The 20183-nt window shown below is 36.0% G+C and overlaps 1 protein-coding gene across 4 annotated transcripts in view; it reads left to right on the plus strand.

Moving 5' to 3' along the window:
- The window catches only part of LOC113505207 (glycerol kinase), a 38802-nt gene that overhangs the window by 8129 nt on the left and 10490 nt on the right, over nucleotides 1–20183 (plus strand). For all 4 annotated transcript variants that reach the window (XM_026887814.1, XM_026887815.1, XM_026887812.1 and 1 more), the window contains exons 2-11: nucleotides 11801–11883; nucleotides 13106–13262; nucleotides 14418–14519; nucleotides 15038–15255; nucleotides 15817–15926; nucleotides 16429–16534; nucleotides 16823–17015; nucleotides 17376–17553; nucleotides 18820–18900; nucleotides 19362–19486. In XM_026887814.1, coding sequence (XP_026743615.1) covers nucleotides 11809–11883; nucleotides 13106–13262; nucleotides 14418–14519; nucleotides 15038–15255; nucleotides 15817–15926; nucleotides 16429–16534; nucleotides 16823–17015; nucleotides 17376–17553; nucleotides 18820–18900; nucleotides 19362–19486 — 1345 coding nt within the window. In that variant the 5' untranslated portion in view covers nucleotides 11801–11808. The remainder of the gene's footprint in view (nucleotides 1–11800; nucleotides 11884–13105; nucleotides 13263–14417; nucleotides 14520–15037; nucleotides 15256–15816; nucleotides 15927–16428; nucleotides 16535–16822; nucleotides 17016–17375; nucleotides 17554–18819; nucleotides 18901–19361; nucleotides 19487–20183) is intronic.

Raw genomic sequence — 20183 nt, forward strand, 5'->3', positions numbered from 1 at the left:
CCAAGAGAACTCTTCAAAAGTCCGGGATAAAAACTATCCCATGTTCTTTCTCAAGGTCAACTCTATCTCTGTACCAAATTTTATTAAAATCGGTTCAGTGGTTTAGACGTGAAAGGGTAACAGACAAACAGACAGAAAGACAGACAGAGTTACTTTCGCATTTATAATATTAGTAGGGATTAGAATTATTAATTCGCATAAACAATAATATATTATGATTAGCTATTTAATTACTATGTTTTTCATTATTTTAAAAACTTTAAGATTTTTTGTTTGAGGGCAAAATAATTTAATACCATTCAACTTTATCAACGTATTAAAAATACTATCAGGTAGTATCAAGTCATAAATGTGTAACAATTAAAACTAAAAGATAAATGAATGAAATCGAAAAAAAATAATTGAGTACTTTTTAATCCCTTTAAACGAGTAATAATTTTAGTTAAAACTCGTGTCAGATAATATAATCATCTAAACGTCAGGATATCATGACAGAGACCTTACCCTTGATACAATAGATAATAAAAAACATACGATGTCTGTCAGATTTAAAATAATGTCGTCACAACCTTTATTTCTCTATTAACCGACTTCAGAAAGGAGAAGTACTTTCAATAGTATTTCTTAAAGCCTTTAGAATGCCTTCCGCTTTTTTTTCCAAATCTGTCTTTCTTTTACAATTTTTTGTTAGGTACGTGTGTACTGTACCCGCTTCATATTGTCATATTTGTATGTAAACATTTAATGGTTATTTGAAAAAAAATAAGCAAAGGAACTTGAGATCTTTAAGATTGTAAATCAAATAAAATTGGGCCATCGACGGAGAGCAATGCCAAAAAATAAAACATAAATATTAGTTAACCCATTTTAAAGCTAGACGGAGTCACTTTCTGGTTAGACTTAAAACGCTATTATTTGGCTTTGGCAATTAAAAAGCAAAACTCGTCTCGCTCTATTAATTTATGCGTCATAAAATTTCCTAAATGACATTGACAGTTATTTTTCCCGCGTTTTTCTCATGTCATGGCGTCGTGGTTTTCCTTCTACCGCTAGCACTCTGTTTATGCATTTCCTTTACCTTGACTTAGATGTTATTGTCATATTATAATTTACTCATCTTTAACAAAGAGGGCTCGACTTTATTTTCCTTCTTAACTACATATACTTCGCGGGTCTGCTGGCAGAGATTTCTTAAGAAATAAGCAGTACCCTTGTACATCATTTATGTTTATAATGTTATGTTACTTTTAAGATCTCTTGTGTGTGTACATAAATTATTAAATAAATAAATAAATAAATATATTTTTCAAAACACGTTTATTAAGAGGCATACTTAGAACTTAATTATTTAGCGATTAAGACTATTAAGAACTGAATTAAAAGACTGTATCATGAGTATCATGATCGAACTGGATAGATTCGGTTGTGACTCAAGTATGTTGTGATATCTTTTGCGTATTTTACTAGCTTTTGCTAGCGACTCCGCTAGCTACAAATCGAAAATGATCCCACGGGAACATAAGATTGGGATGAATACTAACCTAATCAGTGCTATCCCTTCAGTGGTTCTCGCGTAATAAAGTACCTGCGAAACATCCATCCATACTTACAAACATGTGCTTTTTTCTTAGTAATAGTTTTTACAATCTCTAATTCGGTAGTTATACTATGGTTTAAAAGGAAAAACCTTCGTTTAGACGATAAAATAACACCTTTGTTTAATTTAACAAAGTAAGACAAGCAACTAAGTATTTTTGTATAGCAATATGTCTTCCATTTTATTTTTATCTTCCTCATATATAACTTATTGCATTTCACCGTGCATGTTATGTGACAACACTTAATTATTAGCTCATTGTTCTTCTAATCACTTAGATCATAATTCTAAGTAATTAAAGGGACTTTTACTTTGTATACGTAAGAATGGAGTAATGACATCATTTTTTACGACCCAAACGGCTGGTTTGAATAGTCATGAGTACTGTCAAAACGCATTGATGGTTCGTCTTGTTAACTTGCGGCAAACCACTCTCGAGATCCGCCAGAGTTTTGACGAGATGTGAGTTAGCCTAACAGTATACCATAAAATAGTCGATTTACAGAAAAAAAATAACATCTTGAATTGATAAACCCAACATATACTTAAATAGTATATTAGTAGTAGTAGATTTATTTTGTAATGCTGTTTTGGGCTGACTCAACGTGATATTACCCTCGACGGAATTTTTGACCTGCAATTCCCCGAAGGGAGATTTTCATGTGAAAAAAGAGGTCACCTGAAAAAGTTTTTTTGTACACGTGTATAAATTGTTACATACTCATAAATTGCACCTGCAAGGAAGTAGTTTATGGTAACAAAATTGGCGCGAAAATCATCCGACACAACTAAAGGAAATGTATTATTTCTGTGTTCTGTCTGTGGGCCAAGAAGTTGTCATTTAATATTATTTATATTGGGATATTTAAGAGTAATTCGCATGTGATTTTAATTTGTTACTGTCAATATGAAGAATGTAATTATATTTTTATTACTTTCATCTCGTGTTGATCACTTGGGGGTTGTGTGATCACTGGGCTAATGTATGACTTCCATAGATTGTCAAGCGAAGACCTCAAAAGATAATTGGAATGGAGGAAGAATGCGTCATTATCACCATAATATCTCATAGTATGCCAATATCGGATTCCATGTCGTGTCGAGTCCGTATGAAATGACAGTGGCATTTTGAAATAAAAAATGACATTCGTTTTGCGTGGGTTGGAAACAGCTTTATCTGTAAATATTGCGGTGTTTTTGAATGGTGTTTTCATCTAACTTTTAGGGATTTCCAATTATTTTTAGTTCTTATTTTGAATTGAACTAAAAATCTAAACAATTATATATCTCTTAGCTATACTACAACATTTTTTTACGTAATCATATCACTGTTTTCCATTTAATCATTCTAGATTGCAATTACTTACCAAATACAACATTTTTATAATCAATTTCGCCGATTAAACGCAGATTAGAATAGAAACAGAACAGATCAAATTATTATTGAACTGAAATATGAAAGTTTGTCGAATAAAAATGTTGATTTCCAACATTTGGAATCTATGGAGGCATTTGATCAAAATTCAATTATTCAAGCGTACCAAGTAGCACTTTTGAACATCACAAATGTATCTATAGAAATCACCCTATAATATACGCCCTTGACCACTTCATAAAGCCCTAGCTAAAGAGAAGAAATTAAGCAAAAAGCTCTCGCTTCTCTTTTTACAAAACAAACAGTGTTTACTACATTTATGCTGAATTTTGCTTATTATCATTAGTAAACCCCACAGCTGATCGTAGATCTCCCATTATTTTTGCCACTATCCACTGTCTTTTGCTCTTTGCATCCACCCCAATTTGGCCAACTGGAGCTGTACTATTTTTTTAAATTTTAGGCTGCGATTCCACTAGAGGCCTCCTGACCAAGGTAAATGAAGCGAATCTATTGGTTCTTTATAAACACATTCCTTGCTACGCTTCCTAGCACATCTCTGGTGGAATCGCAGCCTTAGCCTATTTTCTTTTTAATTGGTCTTTCCATAACGTATAATGTATTCTGTTTCTTTACTACATACAGTTTTTATAGTAGCAGCTGTTCGTTGTGTTTCTCTACAATATTTTCCTCATGGTCTCACGTTTTCCTCATCTATACTCTTATGTAACATTATGTTTTAACCATATTATATGACGAGCCAGTGGTTATAAGTTCAGTGAAAGTTGACTAGGAACAATTGCCTGTCAGTGATTTCTGATAGTTGAGTGGTTAATGTCACTTTTAGTTTCGCGGGTTAGATCCCTGCATAGGACAAGCGGTTGTGCAATCGACGAATTTTGTTTTTTTAATTTATTATTTATTTTAAATCGTACAATTTCTCTTACTGTTCTAACTATTCTCTCTCTCACTCTCTCTCTCTCGAATGCTTGTCCTAAGTCTGGGTGTCTTCGTGCATGTTACTTGATTCATCGTGAAACCCCAAGCAACTCAAGGATTTCAATCCTTCGAGGGGGAATTAATTATTAAAAAAAAAAATCTTCCGTCAGACCTTTTTGAAGCTATTTTGGTTTGTGTTCATCAGCCAGTTTGACCTGTATTCAGTTGAAAGTAGAGCAGACGTGCAAGAGAGTAAGCCGACAAGCTAATTTAGAAAAATAAAGTCGATCGTGATTATCACGGCAAAATATTATATGTGAGGACTAATGATGTTTTTTTAAACGTAAGTGACAAACGATCTATTTCTAAAGTAATTGCGATGTGCTCGACGCACCTTCAAACGTTTCGTACAAATACACTGTAGATGTATCGAAAGAAGTTGGACAAAAAAGGATAAATAATGCAAATTAAATTCAACGTAACTGCTTGTTTAAATTAACATTACAATTGAGTCCAAAATCGAAGTTTCAAACTCTAGATTTTAAATGTCGTTTTCGCGTAAAGACCATTTAGTTTTTTGCCGAATTATTTGATTGCATTCAGTTCTCGATAATATTTGGAAATATGTAAAAATAGTTCTTGTACGGGTAAAAATATCGAATTGTTAAAAAAAATGTTTTACTTTCCTACATCATTACAATGACACCGCAACCAGAAACCAGTCTTCACTCATCTCAGTTTCCTCCATCCCAATATTTAAATGATCATTTATTTAATCTTCACATTTACTCTTTTCATTATATCTCAGTCACGCTAATCACTGACATGAAGAATCCAACATCATACCCGATAAATCAATAGGACGGTATTATGCATCAATCCATCATCGCTGCATTTATAATGACATAGTAATATCAGGTATCGGGTGACGATGGATGTGTTGTGTTATTGCATAACATTATCCATTACGGCCTGTTTACATTATCTTAGTGTTTAGGAGAGTGCTTTAGTAGAAACGTGGAAACGTTGCGCGCTTTAGTACTATTTTACTTGCCCGTCAATCAGAATTAGAATTCGATTGGGTTCAATTTGTTAAGGGTTACCCATGCAAAGGCTAGGAACGGAAACTCCTTAATTTACTAATGCTTAACTGTTTGTCCGTTTTTCCGTCCGTGTATCACCAGGCTATATCTCGTCAATTGTGATAACTTGACAGTTGAAAATTTACTTACTTGTTGCCACTGTTAAGGAAATTATTTGGAATATTGCTGTTGAGTAACGAATTGGAGTCCCCAACAATTGGAGATCAATTTGAAAAACAGAACTCTAGCCATGTATACATGCCTTTAGGTTTCATGTGAAACGAGTTTTGTGCGTTTTTAATAGCTTCTCTCTAGTCTCTGTAAACGGGAGATATCTTTTGGTTTAGATGTTTTATCGTTCATTCCCACAACAACCTTGGCGTTGCCTTGATTCTACTACCGGAATATTTGCGTAATCAGTCTTTTTGGACAAGTTTGTTTTTAGTCTATAAACTTCGCTGATACATAATACACTTTTAATATACTACACTTACCTTTTTCACGATAACTTGATAATAAACTTTTTGAGAAATATGTCTAATGTATGTATAATGTTAAATTACTGAAAAAGTAGAAAGTTCATAATAATAATCGTTTATAAATCTTCAAAATAATAAACAATTATGTGCAAGTAATTCCGGTTTTATATTATCACCATTACTAATACAATTTTTCCAATGAGTCGATCTTGAAAACATTTATTTTTGGGACTTGGCAACATCGATATTTTGAGTGCTACCCAAACAATAGATTGATAACAAATTAGTCTGTCATAGTTGTTGATTGTTGATTATGGTAATACGCATAATTTGGGTATACAGTAGTACGTATTGAGCATTGCGTAGAATTTGTTGACCTATATAAATAAAGTCGGGGTCGTAATAAGGTCAAATTTCTAGGAGAATGAATATGGCAGCATTTTTCCTAGTAGCCAGGTTTTTGATACGGTTACCAATTCGCTTGCCCAGTTTAGTGATATACGGCATCCCTCCCCCTTCCATCTCATGCCCTCCATCATCATCCAGCAGTGGATCGCAGTTAATTGATTTCTCATAATGCAAACCTTCAATTCAATTCTCAATTCGCAATTCTTTATTGCGTATCATAACGTACCTATATACAGGTTCCTAGTATAAAGATAATTTAGTCACAACTCGACCCTGTCGTTCGCAGCATATAAGAAAAGTAGGAGAGAACCTTAAAGGAATATATCGAAAATCGTCAGAATTTATGTTTTTAAAGTAACTTGAAATTTTGTCAATGACCTGATTCCTACATCAAAATGTCGTAGACCTTGACAGCTACGAGCTGAGCACCCTTACAAAAGAGCAGAGCTTTAACACTCGAGACGGCTTATGCGATCTCAATTTGAAGTGGAGGAATAAATGTAGGATTGTTCGGATGATGCAGGTTGAGAAAATATATTATGACAGAGAGAAAAAAGTGATTTTGGGAATAAGGGCCAAAAGAGGTAAATGAACGATAGCTTCAGAGGGAAACAACTCCAATATGAAGTAATTATAGCTGAAAATGTTTATTAACATTTGGCTTGTTGATCTTGTAGTATCTATTTTGAATGAATATTTTAAATGTTGGCCAATATTGAAGCGTAAACAAAAACAATAATATTGTTCCAATCGAAATATACATTTTCCGGGGTCACCATACTTTAGATAAGATCTTGTCAGTTGGCCCTTTTAACGAATTATTCCATATCAATAGAAGGTGAATTGAGTTTATTTCTCAACTTGTTTTGTTCTTCCTTATAATAAATATTGTCATTAGATTGCCTTCCTACCAGAAAATGTGTCGTAATTTATTACAATCTTTCCTAAAGTAGGCGATGAAGCCCAAAAGAGGTAAGGTAAAGAGGTAAAAAAAGTCAAAAATAACTAACAATAATATTTCATTTCAAGTTATAATGGCTTTCAATTAGTTCATAAAATGGGATCATTTAAATCCCTTTTCTTAGATTAAATAGATAAGGTCAGATTGCTTTAGAGTGATGTCCCTATTCCAAAACATGGCTAATGGACCTTCGAGAGTTCACTAGATTGTAATTATTTTTTTCATATCACATTGTCAGCTTCCTCATTTGGTCCATATAGGAACTTACCTACAGATAATAGTACCTTGATGATAAACCAGTTTAATGATAGGATGTCAGTAATTCCCCTCGCCACTTTACGGATTTATCTAGTCGGCCACCAATCTATTGAAGATTTTCCTTAACCGCTCGTCAAGGCTGATGCAACTATGCAATGACGTGCAGGAAAAGGTACATGAAGTGCCGTGGGAGGATATTGCCAGATCGGGGCAAATAGTCTTAATAGATGGTGTTATCTTGTCACGTTGAATTGCAGTTTTCCGATTGGATTTGTCGTTTTATTCCTGGTTTCCGTTCTGGGTTGAGATGTGTTCTGGATAAAATCAAAAAGCGAGACGAAAAAAAGTATATTACAACTTTTTCAGGGACCTTTGGTTAATAACTGTGAGTTTATTTGTTTTTATATTAACGAGGTATTAATTATTACGGAAACTTACTTGCATTAGTAAAGTTCAGAGTTAAAAATAAAATCAAGAACTTGTTTTCTTTGCAAATTTATTTACAGAACAATAGGGAAGTTCTTGTTTGTTGAAGTATCCCTTCACTTGACATGTCTACCAAATTCCTCATTTTTATTTTAGGTTTTTCTATTGTATTTCCGAAGGTTTTACATTTCATTTATGTTTTTGTCGCAAATTAGTTCAGTTGCCAAAAATCCATTTGAATGGTATGTGGAGTGACGAACTTTTTTAAGTCTTGTTTTTATTTTTTTTCTTTTAGCTTATTGCGTCTGTTCCAATGTTGACATGATACCCGACATTTAATCTTCAATCTAGTAGGTATCGTATTGCGTGTAAATGAAACTAGTAATAAATCTTCATGCTGTTAAGATTAGATCTGCTACAGACTCTTAATACCGCCATTAGTTCCGTCTTTGCTATTATCAGCAATGCAGTGATTAATTGTTGCAATTGTTTTAATCACTCCAAGTGCTTGTAGACGATGATAAATATTTTGATCAGTGAGCATTATTGTCCCTACTTTAAATTGCTTCAGACTTGGAGACAAGACACATTTCTCTGATCGCTTACTCAAATGAATCGTTCAAATGTATTGAACTGCCAGCCAGTCTGATTTTTTCACGTTCTTATAAACTCACTTTTTTGTTTGTTTGTCGTTCAGGTTGGATTTCCGTAATCCAATTTTGATCCACTTCTCGATTAGCTAGCAGGCTGAAATTTTCAGCGTAGTTTTAAACCCGATGATAATGCAATTTAGAACTATAAAAATCGCTTGACCGATTTTATTTTCCCTGACCGTGAAATTTATTGTAGTTTTCTAGATACTTATGCGTTTTACTCACGAATTAATATCTGCGTAGGATAAGCATTTACATCATCAAAGAATGCTTGCATGTTTTTTTGCTTGTAACTTGAATGTTTCTACAACCACCGCAACAAAAGAAATAAACTTTTAGAGAGTTTTCATAACAAACAATACGCTATAGTTACCAAGGATGGTTTAAAGGTGGACTAGGATGACCCCCAAACTCGTTGGTATCGCTTGTACAGGCTACTTGTATCCAATCTCTAGTATATCCATACTATAGTCTCAATTTAACGACCTCCGTGGTCGAGTGGCGTACGCACCGGTTTCAAGGTGTCGCTAGCTCTGAGGTCCCGGGTTCGATCCCCGGTCGGGTCAATGTAAAAATTAACATTTCTACATTGTCTCGGGTCTGGGTGTTTGTGGTACCTTCGTTGTATCTGAATTCCATAACACAAGTGCTTTAGCAACTTACTTTGGGTTCAGAACAATGTATGTGATGTTGTCCGCATTTATTTATTTATTTATTTATTTATTTATTAATTTGATATCAAACGGAACCACAGCGATGCGGTTTGCCTATTTACAGTAAAGACTCTAGATTAATCGTGTTTGTTCAACAAATGTATCGAATTGATTAGATTTGGTTCTCGGTTTAGTATACAATTAAGGTTTTATGGCTTCGATTTTTCATCAAATATATTAGTTCTTTTTCCTCTGTGATTCTTAGATTGTTTATTTTATGGTTCTGTGTTACGAATTTGAATCTATTTATAATGCCAGCCTGCTGGGCACAGACCTCTTCTCATATATGAAATGTTTAAGCATTGATCACCAGGCTCAGAGTTGGCGATTTTGAACTTTATTCTTTGAAAATATGTCTTCATTTTCATCGAATTTGAATAAATTGATCTGTCCTTTTTCTTCTAAGTTGATTTTGCCATCAGTTAAATTAGATTTAACTTGATTCTTCTGGGTATTTCCTGATTTGATTTTATCGGGAACTCATCCATGCGATTACGAACCACTTTATTGATTAACTATATCAAGTACTTTATAATAATGTTAGGTTCTTGAACTGTTTCATGGAATTGAAGAGTTTGTGTTTATCATTGAAAATTCGATTCACCATTATATTCTTCTGCCTGCTTCTCAACTGACGAAAGAAGTAACACAACAAAAGACTCTTTCACTTACTGTTGCGTTACCGATAGCTTCTTTACTAACGATAGCGTTAAGCTCCAGCGATTCTGTTGACTCTGGTACAAGGGAAAGGTGAAACACGCCAGTGGTTTTAGCGAGCAAAACCGCCTTTCCCAGAGCGTAGAGAGTCCTTGAAGGTTTCGCCTGTTAAAAAAAAGGTCGGGTAGGCAGTCCTTTAGTGATTAATCGGTAGTTACCTGAATCCGATTAGACTGAATTTGGAAAGATCAAGTTTTGGTTAAAGGCTGTTGCAGAAAGGAAAATCTGGAATACTATTTCTAGTTACAAACGTCTAAAATCATCGTACCACGTTGGTTCTTCTTTTGCCAGAGATTGGGTTGTTTTAGGGATCCCCAGGTGTTTTTAGTCAGCGTCTTCGTTTTGCCTGAGTAGCAAGGAACATGTTTTATTGGACCTAATATTCTCGGTGAAGCAATTAAATTAGCTTGCAGTGTTTTCCTGACGCCGTGCCCCCGGCATGGGTTGAATTCATTAGCGTATCACCCCGGAAAAGAAGAAAAGTGTTTTTTTTTGTTATACATGTAAAAAAGCAAGGACATCATTATTTACAACTTTGATCAGTAAAATTATATTTGCATTTATTACTACTATTGTATTATTGTATAATAAACTTTACTACGTCTGCGACTCGCTTCTTACTATAATGTAATTAACTTAAGATTAGTTTAATTGGTATATTACTAACTTATATGGTTTATTCTGATAACCGGCTTATCTTTAACACGAGCAATTAACTTTATCTTTGTTTATGGAAAATTCTGTCAACGAATTAGTTGTGTTACAGCAAAAAATCTTGCGACGAAGTCGTTAATTTATCTTGTGACGTCATTATTTTTTACAATCATTAGCGTTATTAGAATGTATGAAAATGACATTTTTCTTTAGAAGTTACGAGACTTGTTAACTTCCGAAAGTGGTTGGCTTTTTTATCCGATTTTCGAATCGGGCCTGAAGTGGTACTATCGAATCAAACCAAGATGGAGTAGCGAGCGGGTGTTATCAGCGTCGGTAGCTTTCGATCCATTGTAGTTTCAATATGTGACACGAATTGGCGTTAGTGTCGGAGTACAGAGTACCGACTCGATCTGAATTCGGATATAACATACGTTGATATTGTTGGGAGTAAGCCTGTATATTAACTCCATGTATTTAATCGTGTCACAAGGTTTGGTATGAATGGTCTGTACATCTTCGGCCTAGCCTTTTCTCAACTATGTTGGTGTTGGCTTCCAGTCTAACCGGATTCAGCTTAGTACCAGTGTTTAACAAGGAGCGACTGCCTATCTGACCTCCTCAACCCAGATACCTGGGCAACACGATGTACTCCTTCCTTGGTTATGAATAGTCTATACATAAAAATAAATCTTTAAAAGTTTATAAAGCTAAAAGAAAACTTCCCCATAAAAAGGGCCAAAATCCCTTTTTGATTACATAGCATAGAAAACAGTATACTAGCCTATTCGTTACCTGTATGCTTTATAGCCTAATAGTAGGTATGGATAGCTTATCTAATGGCATTACAATCTCAGGTCGTGATCTAACAACATTTGAACAACACTTAGATGCACCGCCTTGATATTTGTTTATATATGACTTGTGAATAAAGATGGCAATCGTTCAGTAATGACCGATTCGAATGAGTATGCGGAGCTAATCCTATGTGATTTGATTAACCTGAACGACTTTAGATTGATAAGGCTTCTAGACTGATGATTAGGGATTTATTTTTAGTTATGTTGTCACCTGAGTTTTGTACACCTGTACCTACAATTGTTATAAGACCAGTTGTCAAGTGAAGTTTGCTTTTGCCCTTTTCCAAAACATATTGGGGTCGGCGTTCAGTCTTATTGTAGTCTGTATGCTAAGTACCAGTGTTTAAGAAGGATGGGACTGCGTTGAGGAGGTCAGATAAGCAGTCGCTCTATTTGACCTTGTTAATCCAGTCACCAGGGCAACACGATACCCCTTAGTAAGATTAGTCGTCAGACTTTTTATTTTCTCACTACCCGTAACGACTGTCAATGTGTAAGAACAACAGCCGTTACTCTCAATGTAACGTGTCTTCCGAAAGACAGAGGAACTCTTCCATGGATCGACCATATCAAGCCTAGCTTATCCTGATATCGAATTACACTAATGCAACATCTAACTTTAAGACGCTGTTTTTTTTTGCATAAATAATAATAATAATATGTCTGTTTTTTTCCCAGGCACCACAATGCCTGTCCGGGACGGCGCCAAGCGGCCACTGGTCGGCGTCATTGATGATGGCACCAAAACAGTACGATTTGTGGTGAGTTTTGTCGTATATTACTTATTTAGACTGCATGGATATCCGAGTGGTTGAGGTCACCACGCCAACCCACTGACTGCGACGTGTCGCGGGTGCGATCCCTGCGAAGCTTAAGTATTTGTGTGATCCGCGAATACTTGTTCTGAGCCTGGATGTATTTGTGACTGTGACTCGAATGCTCTTAAAAGCGCCCCGCGACCAAAGGTTTAATAAAGATAAAGGATACCTTACTGCGAGGGATTAATTTTCTTTTTTTTATATATTACTGTATTAAAAATTTTACATTTATAAAAATCCCGTCAATAACCCTCGTGACAAATCATCGTTAGTAGTGAAAAGAACGCAAAAGACTGAGATGGTGTAATCGATACTCTAACTTGACAATCGGATTTCCATATCCCATTTTTCCACAACCAATTTTATCACCAAACGAAGCTAAGATCTGAGGATAAATTTATCAATATTATACCTATTCAATTTACGCTTGGATACACACACACTTTTTGATAAGTCTTTATTATTTTGTCTACAGATAATTTAAATAAATAAATTACATGTTTATACAGCTATTAGCAATCAGTAGGCGTGGTGCTTACGTCTAACAAATGTACCTAACTGTTGATAATTTTAAAGAGACCTTTGACCTTTGTACCCAGTGACCTTATTCACTGGTAGTGTATCAATTTTATCAAATATTTTTTATGGTAATTATTTGTAATATTGTGATTACGATATCCGGGATACGATTTTTTTGTTTAATTATTTTTGCGTATTAATTCTATTGTCACTGTTCGTTGAAAAACGTGTGAGGGCAAAATTCTGTTGTTATCTGTGTTCCAAAGTTCAATTTTTTTTATAGGTGCCTATATCACAGCTTGCTTGTCCTTTTAAATAAGCTTAAATTGTGAATCAGGCATTAAAAGTTGATCGATATATTTTTTCCTGAAACTTGAAAGACACTGTTTCAGTTAAGTTTAATTTACATGTTAATCACATAATTTCAAAGTAAATCTGCCTTGCTTTCTGTTTAACGTAACGCGTAAAACTCAAAACCATTTTAAATATCATTTGATTTGAGAATACTACATAAGCATAAGCCACTTTTTGTTATCCACGCGGCTGAAGATGCTTAAAATACCAAGTTTTTCTTAATCCTCATTTTCTAGTATAACCAAACACCAACACAAAACACATTATTCTATTTTTTCTTCTTTTTTCACAGATATACGAAGCAGAGCGTTCAGATGAGCTGGTCTCCTACCAGATGGACAAGACGGAGGTGCAGCCTCAGGAGGGCTGGTCCGAGCAGGATCCGCTCGAGATCATGCACCACATCAAACTGTGCGCGGAAAACGCTATTGATCAGCTAGTGGAATTAGGTAAGAGCTATCATAATAGTTTTAGTAGGTATCATCAAAATTTTCGCGGTAGACTGCGAAAGCGTTCCCGCTTGGCCCCCGACTAAAGGAAACGGGGAAGCATTCCAGTGGTTTTAGCCGGTAGGAGTCCAGCACAACCCTTCGCCTTCCCCAGGGCGAAGGATGTCCATGAGGATTTCCACCGGACAAAAAAAGGTATTATCAAAATTGGCGCACGATTGCTGTGCGTTTAGTCAGTAAGAGTCTGACACATCTGTGAGCAGCTCGTGTCTGAACTATAACCGCACAAGTGAATCGATCACAGGTTAAGCTACGCTTGACGCAGTTGGTGCGTAGATGGGTGACCATCTGTGTCATAACGAGTTTCCCCGTTTTCAGATTATTACGACGTATTTTCTGTTTTGAAATATATTTTGATAAACTGTATGATGTAGATATGTTGGCGTTCAAAGAGAGGTACTACTGTATACCATATTTCTGTAAATTATTATTATTTGTATTAACTCATCGAGAATTTAAAGTTAGTATCATTTTTATTGCAATTGCACGATGTTTACTTTATTATATAATAATATAACCTTGAGTGAATTTTAAAGGTCTTTTCGTTTAACACATGGTGCAAAGTACATTAACACGAAACGAAACGTCGTAATACATTAATGTTTTTATCAACTTGGTTGACTATTTAGTTTGAGTTAAGTGTCGGGTAATATTTGGTAATTTGTTATTGTAAATACTGATTATTTGTATGTGTTAACTTTGATTGGACTTTAATAATTATGTGAAATAAAATTAATAAATGAGGGGTCGCAGGGAGTTTTATATAGGTATTTGTTAAAACAATTTAAGTCCGATTTAATGTGACTTGTTTTTTCGAAATACACAAATTATGTTATTGAATATAACGGCTGACTAGTTACGGACCCAACAAGATTCCTTAACTTTGAGCTGATGCGGCGATCGGTCGATCCCTATAAAAAAAGCGTCAGTAAACCACTACGATAACATGTAATAAAACAAATCCATCCGGCAAATGAATGAAATGATGCCTTATTTTCTTCTTCCAATTCTACGTGCCATATATAACCAAAAATTACTTGATTTTGAGTATAACTTATTTTCTTGTTATTTAACATGCTGTTACGTTTGTTCCAGGTTATACAAAGGATGATATCGTGACGTTGGGCATCACAAATCAGAGGGAGACAACAATAGCCTGGGACAAATACACGGGCGAGCCGCTTCATGCCGCTATAGGTAATTTTACTTATACATATATTGTATTAAAAAACATGTATCTGGATAAGTAGATGCATTTCTAAGGACTAAGTGAATGATGTTGAGTTAGAAAATAACATTCCACCCTGTGTCACAACTTTCACGCAACGCCATCTAGTGTCAAACTAAGTAAAATTTGAATTATGAGCAGTAGATAACTGATAAACTGATATGTTAATAAATTATAGCCAGACATAGAACTAAATAATAATCATGCTCATCTCACAATTGTCCTGGTTGGGAATCGAACCCAGGATAGGTTCCAGATAGCAGTCAGGGCCTAACCTGTCCAACAGGCCAGTTAAAGAATATTTTAAAAGAAAGAAAGAAATGCTTAATCAAAAACTTCTGAGGGTCAATACTATCACAACACATCTTGCTAGAATTATTTGAGTAAACCATTTTCTTAGCTAATTAATAAAACCATTCCCACCATCGTCATAAAGTTCAAAATCCTCCAAACAGCACAGAATACATTATTCCTTTTCTCCAAACAGCATGGAACGACATTCGTACAGACAGCACAGTGGATGCTATCCTCGCTAAAATTCCGGATCGCAACAAGAATTACTTCAAGAACATATGCGGCCTGCCAATATCACCGTACTTTAGTGCGCTGAAGATGCGCTGGTTGAAGGACAATGTGAAGGCTATTAGACGAGCTAGTAGAGACAAGAGGCTGCTGTTTGGGACTGTAGATACTTGGATCGTGTGGGTAAGTTAAAGATCTTAAAGATACTGTTATAAGAAGTTTAGTGAAGAGAATTCATGATTTATTTAATAACGGTTTATTCACGCGGGCTTATTGGGATTTCGTATTAGCTTCGGATCTATCCGCGGTCCTCAATCATGAGCTGACGCAGCAGCGAGTTTGTGAGTTTGACTCGCAACACATTTGGGAGAGGAAATCGTTATGTTAGGAAGCTCTGGCGAGCTGAATTATCGCATTCCGCGAATTATTGAGGGGATTTGCTTTAGACCGGCATTAGGATGCCATAGGTTTAGAAAAGCAGTATAAATGCGTAAATTTTTCATAATTATCTATGTCTATAGCTATATCCCGGCAGTAATTTATACATCTTTGACAGTCATGAAGTCATTAGCTAGAAAGTCTGACAACCAGTCTTACTAAAGGGTATCGTGTTGCCCAGGTAACTGGGTTGAGGAGGTCGGATAGGCAGTCGCTTCTTGTAAAACACTGGTAATCAACGCCAACGTAGTTGGAAAAAAGACTAGGATGAAAATGGTTATTTCATAATGATTTATATTTATTCAGAATCTGACGGGTGGACCACAAGGCGGCTTGCACATCACTGATGTCTCGAACGCGTCTAGAACGCTGCTCATGAATCTGGAAACATTGAATTGGGACCCTATTCTGTGCAGGTAAGGTTCACTTTTACATCGCCACGTTCTCGTAGACTTTAAGGAAATCGGTTCTGTTGTAAAAGGGGAGATGACTGTATTCTTTGTCTTAATCCTAAAACAAGTTAACTAATTTGACATATATTATTTTGATCAATCAATCAATTTATACCCTGAAATTGTATTTTCAAGGGGATTTACTGATCTCATTTCTGGGTTTCATTCCCCCCTTTTAGAACTAAAATTTCAGATGGAACTTGTGGAATAACTCCACCATGAATTCCATTTTCCCGGTCAACGGGAGTTTGAAGACGTTCTTTATTGATTTTATAATTCATCCTTATGATAAATGGATTTTAAGGTTTTTTTTTGGAATAACCCGAATAGTTACGTTACAATAACTATTATTATTAAATCTATCTGTAATGTGTAAGGTATGTGTACAGTTATTACCAATTTATATTAAGGGTCTTTATACATTCTGGAGTGCAAATGAACTACTGTGTGAATTATATTGTTTTAGGTTATTCGGCATACACAGAGACACTCTACCTCAGATAAGAAGCAGCTCGGAGATATACGGAACTGTCAAGGATGGATCGTTACTGGATGGAATCAGGATATCTGGGGTGAGTACTTAACTCCTACAATTTAATATGAAACATATCATGATGATATTTGTGATGTAGTAATTTTTGTGTCGCGGAAGCTTTCACAAGCATTCAAGTCACATCACATTAAAAAATACATTCAGACAAAGAACAATCATTCGTGGATACCACAAATGCTTGTCCCACGCGCGGATCGAACCCGCGGCATATCGCCCACAGTGCATTTAGTGTGGTGACCTAAACCACTCGACTATCCGTGCAATCATTCAAAATAAACCCATATTTAAACATATCCTCTCTTACTAGATACTAGGCAACCAGCAAGCGGCCCTCGTAGGCCAGAACTGCATGCAGGCAGGCCAGGCCAAGAACACGTATCGAAGCGGCTGTTTCCTGCTGTACAACACCGGCACGCGACGAGTCAAGTCCACGCATGGGCTTATCACTACCGTGGCCTACAAGCTAGGCCCTGATGTACCCGCTGTGTATGCTTTGGAAGGTAAGTTGATAAGGGCTGTCGAAGCGGTTGGTTGCGTGACGTTGAGTTAGAAGACCATTTTAGAAATGTAAAGCCGTTGCTTATCCGTTAGACAAAGAGAGAAGGATAAGAGAGTCTGTCGACTCCCTCTTTAAGGAATTTAATAAATGTCGTCCTTTTTCTTTCAAAACTCATTTTTATTTCCTTGGTGGAAATAAAACAAAAAAGGTAATATAGAAATACTTGAACTTTCGATCTAAATCAAAAGCAAAAGTTTCTTATTTCAAGTTCTCCATTTATCAGGCACTTTCATAACGTTACGTCGCAAGAAGCTGTTTTAAAAATAAAAATACCTTATCATACCTTATTTCCTTGCCCCAGGGTCCATAGCCGTGGCGGGCGGCGCCATGAAGTTCCTGCGCGACAACCTGCGCCTGATGCAGGACGTGGCGGCCGACACGGAGCACATCGCGGCGCAGGTGTTCTCCACGGGCGACGTGTACTTCGTGCCGGCCTTCAGCGGACTCTACGCGCCCTACTGGAGGAAGGACGCCAGGGGGTGAGGACATTATGACTGATCTATGATAGATAATGCTAATACATCATCATAATCAACATCCACAACCCGACGTCCGATATCAATCCGAATGAGACGACCTCCGTGGACGAGTGGCGTACGCACCGGTTTCAAGGTGTCGCTAGCTCTGAGGTCCCGGGTTCGATCCCCGGTCGGGTCGTTGTAAAAATTCACATTTCTATATTGTCTCGGGTCTGGGTGATAGTGGTACCTTCGTTGTATCTGAATTCCATAACACAAGTGCTTTAGCAACTTACTTTGGGTTCAGAACAATGTATGCGATGTTGCCCGCATTTATTATTTATTACAACCTTTATTTATTTATGTACACATAAGCTTACACAGGACACAACATTCTAAACAGTAATATACAAAGGTACTGCGTATTTCTAAAAGAAATTTCTTCCAGCAGACCAGCTATAGGAGAATTTGGAAAGAAATTGTGGCAACAGTGTGCAAAGTTACAATTAATGAGTGCATTAATAACATCTTAACTAGTTATATAAATAAATATACCTATGATAACAGATTGCATATACAAGGAATAGATATATAATTACATACTGTAGTGATCCAAGCAACCGGTGGGATAGCTACGTCACCACGGCGCGTGAGCGAGACCGCACTAGTACGCCGTTGAGCTCACGCACGCTTGGCAACGACTGTCTCATCGGTTGGTTGTCATGGAGAAGAAAAATAACAGATGTGTCAGAGACTGTACAATACTAATAAAATATTTAATCCGCTCGTAATATTATTTTGAACCTCTACAATACAAATACTTAAAATTAAAGATAGTGTTCCCCTACTCGTCTCTTACAGACAGAAATTGTTGGTGACCTTTTTTTTTCACAGCTGGGTACAAGCCTCCACTGTTTATTAAAATGACTTGTGTCACCGGGGGTTTCACAAACATACAAATTACGTGCACAAAGCCACCCAGACTCAGAACAAGCATTCGTGGATTCGATAAATGCTTGTCTTTCACGGGGATTGTCGACACGTAGCGCTCAGTGGGTTTGGCCTAGTCAACCACTCGGCTATCTAAGCAGTCGATCGACTTTCTCATTCCAATTTCTAGGCATTTTCCAAATCTCGACATAATTCTTTAGCCTGTACTACTTCAAATCCAGCTTTTTTTACTTAACGGAATTTTCGATTAAAAATGAAATAGATTCATTGTATAAAAAGACATCACCAATCGTATATTTACCGATATTTTTCTACAATTTGTTTTTTTTTTTTCAGTATAATCTGCGGTTTGACAGCATTTACAACTAAGAATCACATTATCAGGGCAGCTTTGGAGGCTGTCTGCTTCCAGACTAGGTAAGTCGATTGAATCTTAAAATTATAGTAAAAACATACCGTCTTTAAATAAAACTTGAGTGAGTGATACTTGACGACTTTTGGGAGCAAATGACAGCTATTCCAAATTAAATTAAAAAAAAACAAAATCGGTTCATTCAGTCCGAAGTTCTGAGGTAAAAAACCGACGAGAGAACCTCGGAGAACCTCATCATTTTAAAGTCTGTTGAAAATGAAAAATTATTCAATTTGAACGACGATGTCTGATTTAATTATTTCGCAATTTTATCCTCATTACTAAAATTATCTTTCTTGAACTTCGTAATACTAAAAATAATAAATGATTCCATTGAAATCTACCTAACCTACTTATTAGATTTTGTATACCCTATTAAAGAAAGAAAGAAAGAAAAACATAGTGGGCGCTTTACTTTCTTTCAAATGTAACTTAACTTACTAATTCTCCACCTTATATCGTACAGGGACATATTAGAAGCTATGAACAAGGACTGCGGCATGCCCCTGTCGAAGCTACACGTGGACGGCCGCATGACCTCCAACGACCTGCTCATGCAGCTGCAGGCGGACCTCATCGGGATACCTGTCTGTGAGTACTCTTGTCACTTAAAACAAAGGAATAAAGTTCATAATCCAGTGGAAAAAAATCTGGAAACTATCAGTAGATAGGGAAAGAGTGGAAAGAATTCTGTGAGTACTGTTGTCACTGTCATTGACAATTGTCACTTTAATACAAAGGAATAAAGTTCATAATCCACTGGCAAAAATTGTTCAAACAATCAGTAGATTGCCATAAGGAAAGAGTAGAAAAAAAGGAAGTTCATTCGGGATCCCTGTCTGTGAGTACTGTCGTCACTGTCACTGTAATTGTAACTTTAGTAAATCATCAATGACCTGTCTCTCCTTTTTGGTTGAGCTGAAGAGAGTGACAGACTTTAACTGACTATAAACCACTTTTGTGTATCGGGGCCGCGGTAAGCTATTGAGAAAATTGTGAAGCCATGCTACTATAGCCTACTTTAGAGTTTTTTTTTTTATTGTTGTGAGGGTATGGTTTGAAATATTTATGCTTCGAGTGAAAGCGAATAGTTTTATTATTTGTACAAGAGATACAATGACTTTTTCCGTAAGCAAACCAGAAAAGTAGCAAACATTTTAGAATACTTACTTATATTTAAGACCACATTTATTGTAAATACCTGTTATCGCAAGTGAATAAATGATTTAATGATTTAACTTATTTGAAACTTGCTCGATTTTTGTTTCTGTTATTTATTTCAAGCATT

The sequence above is a fragment of the Trichoplusia ni genome, chromosome 24 (genome assembly GCF_003590095.1).
Source record: "Trichoplusia ni isolate ovarian cell line Hi5 chromosome 24, tn1, whole genome shotgun sequence".
In the NCBI taxonomy this organism is placed as follows: domain Eukaryota; kingdom Metazoa; phylum Arthropoda; class Insecta; order Lepidoptera; family Noctuidae; genus Trichoplusia; species Trichoplusia ni.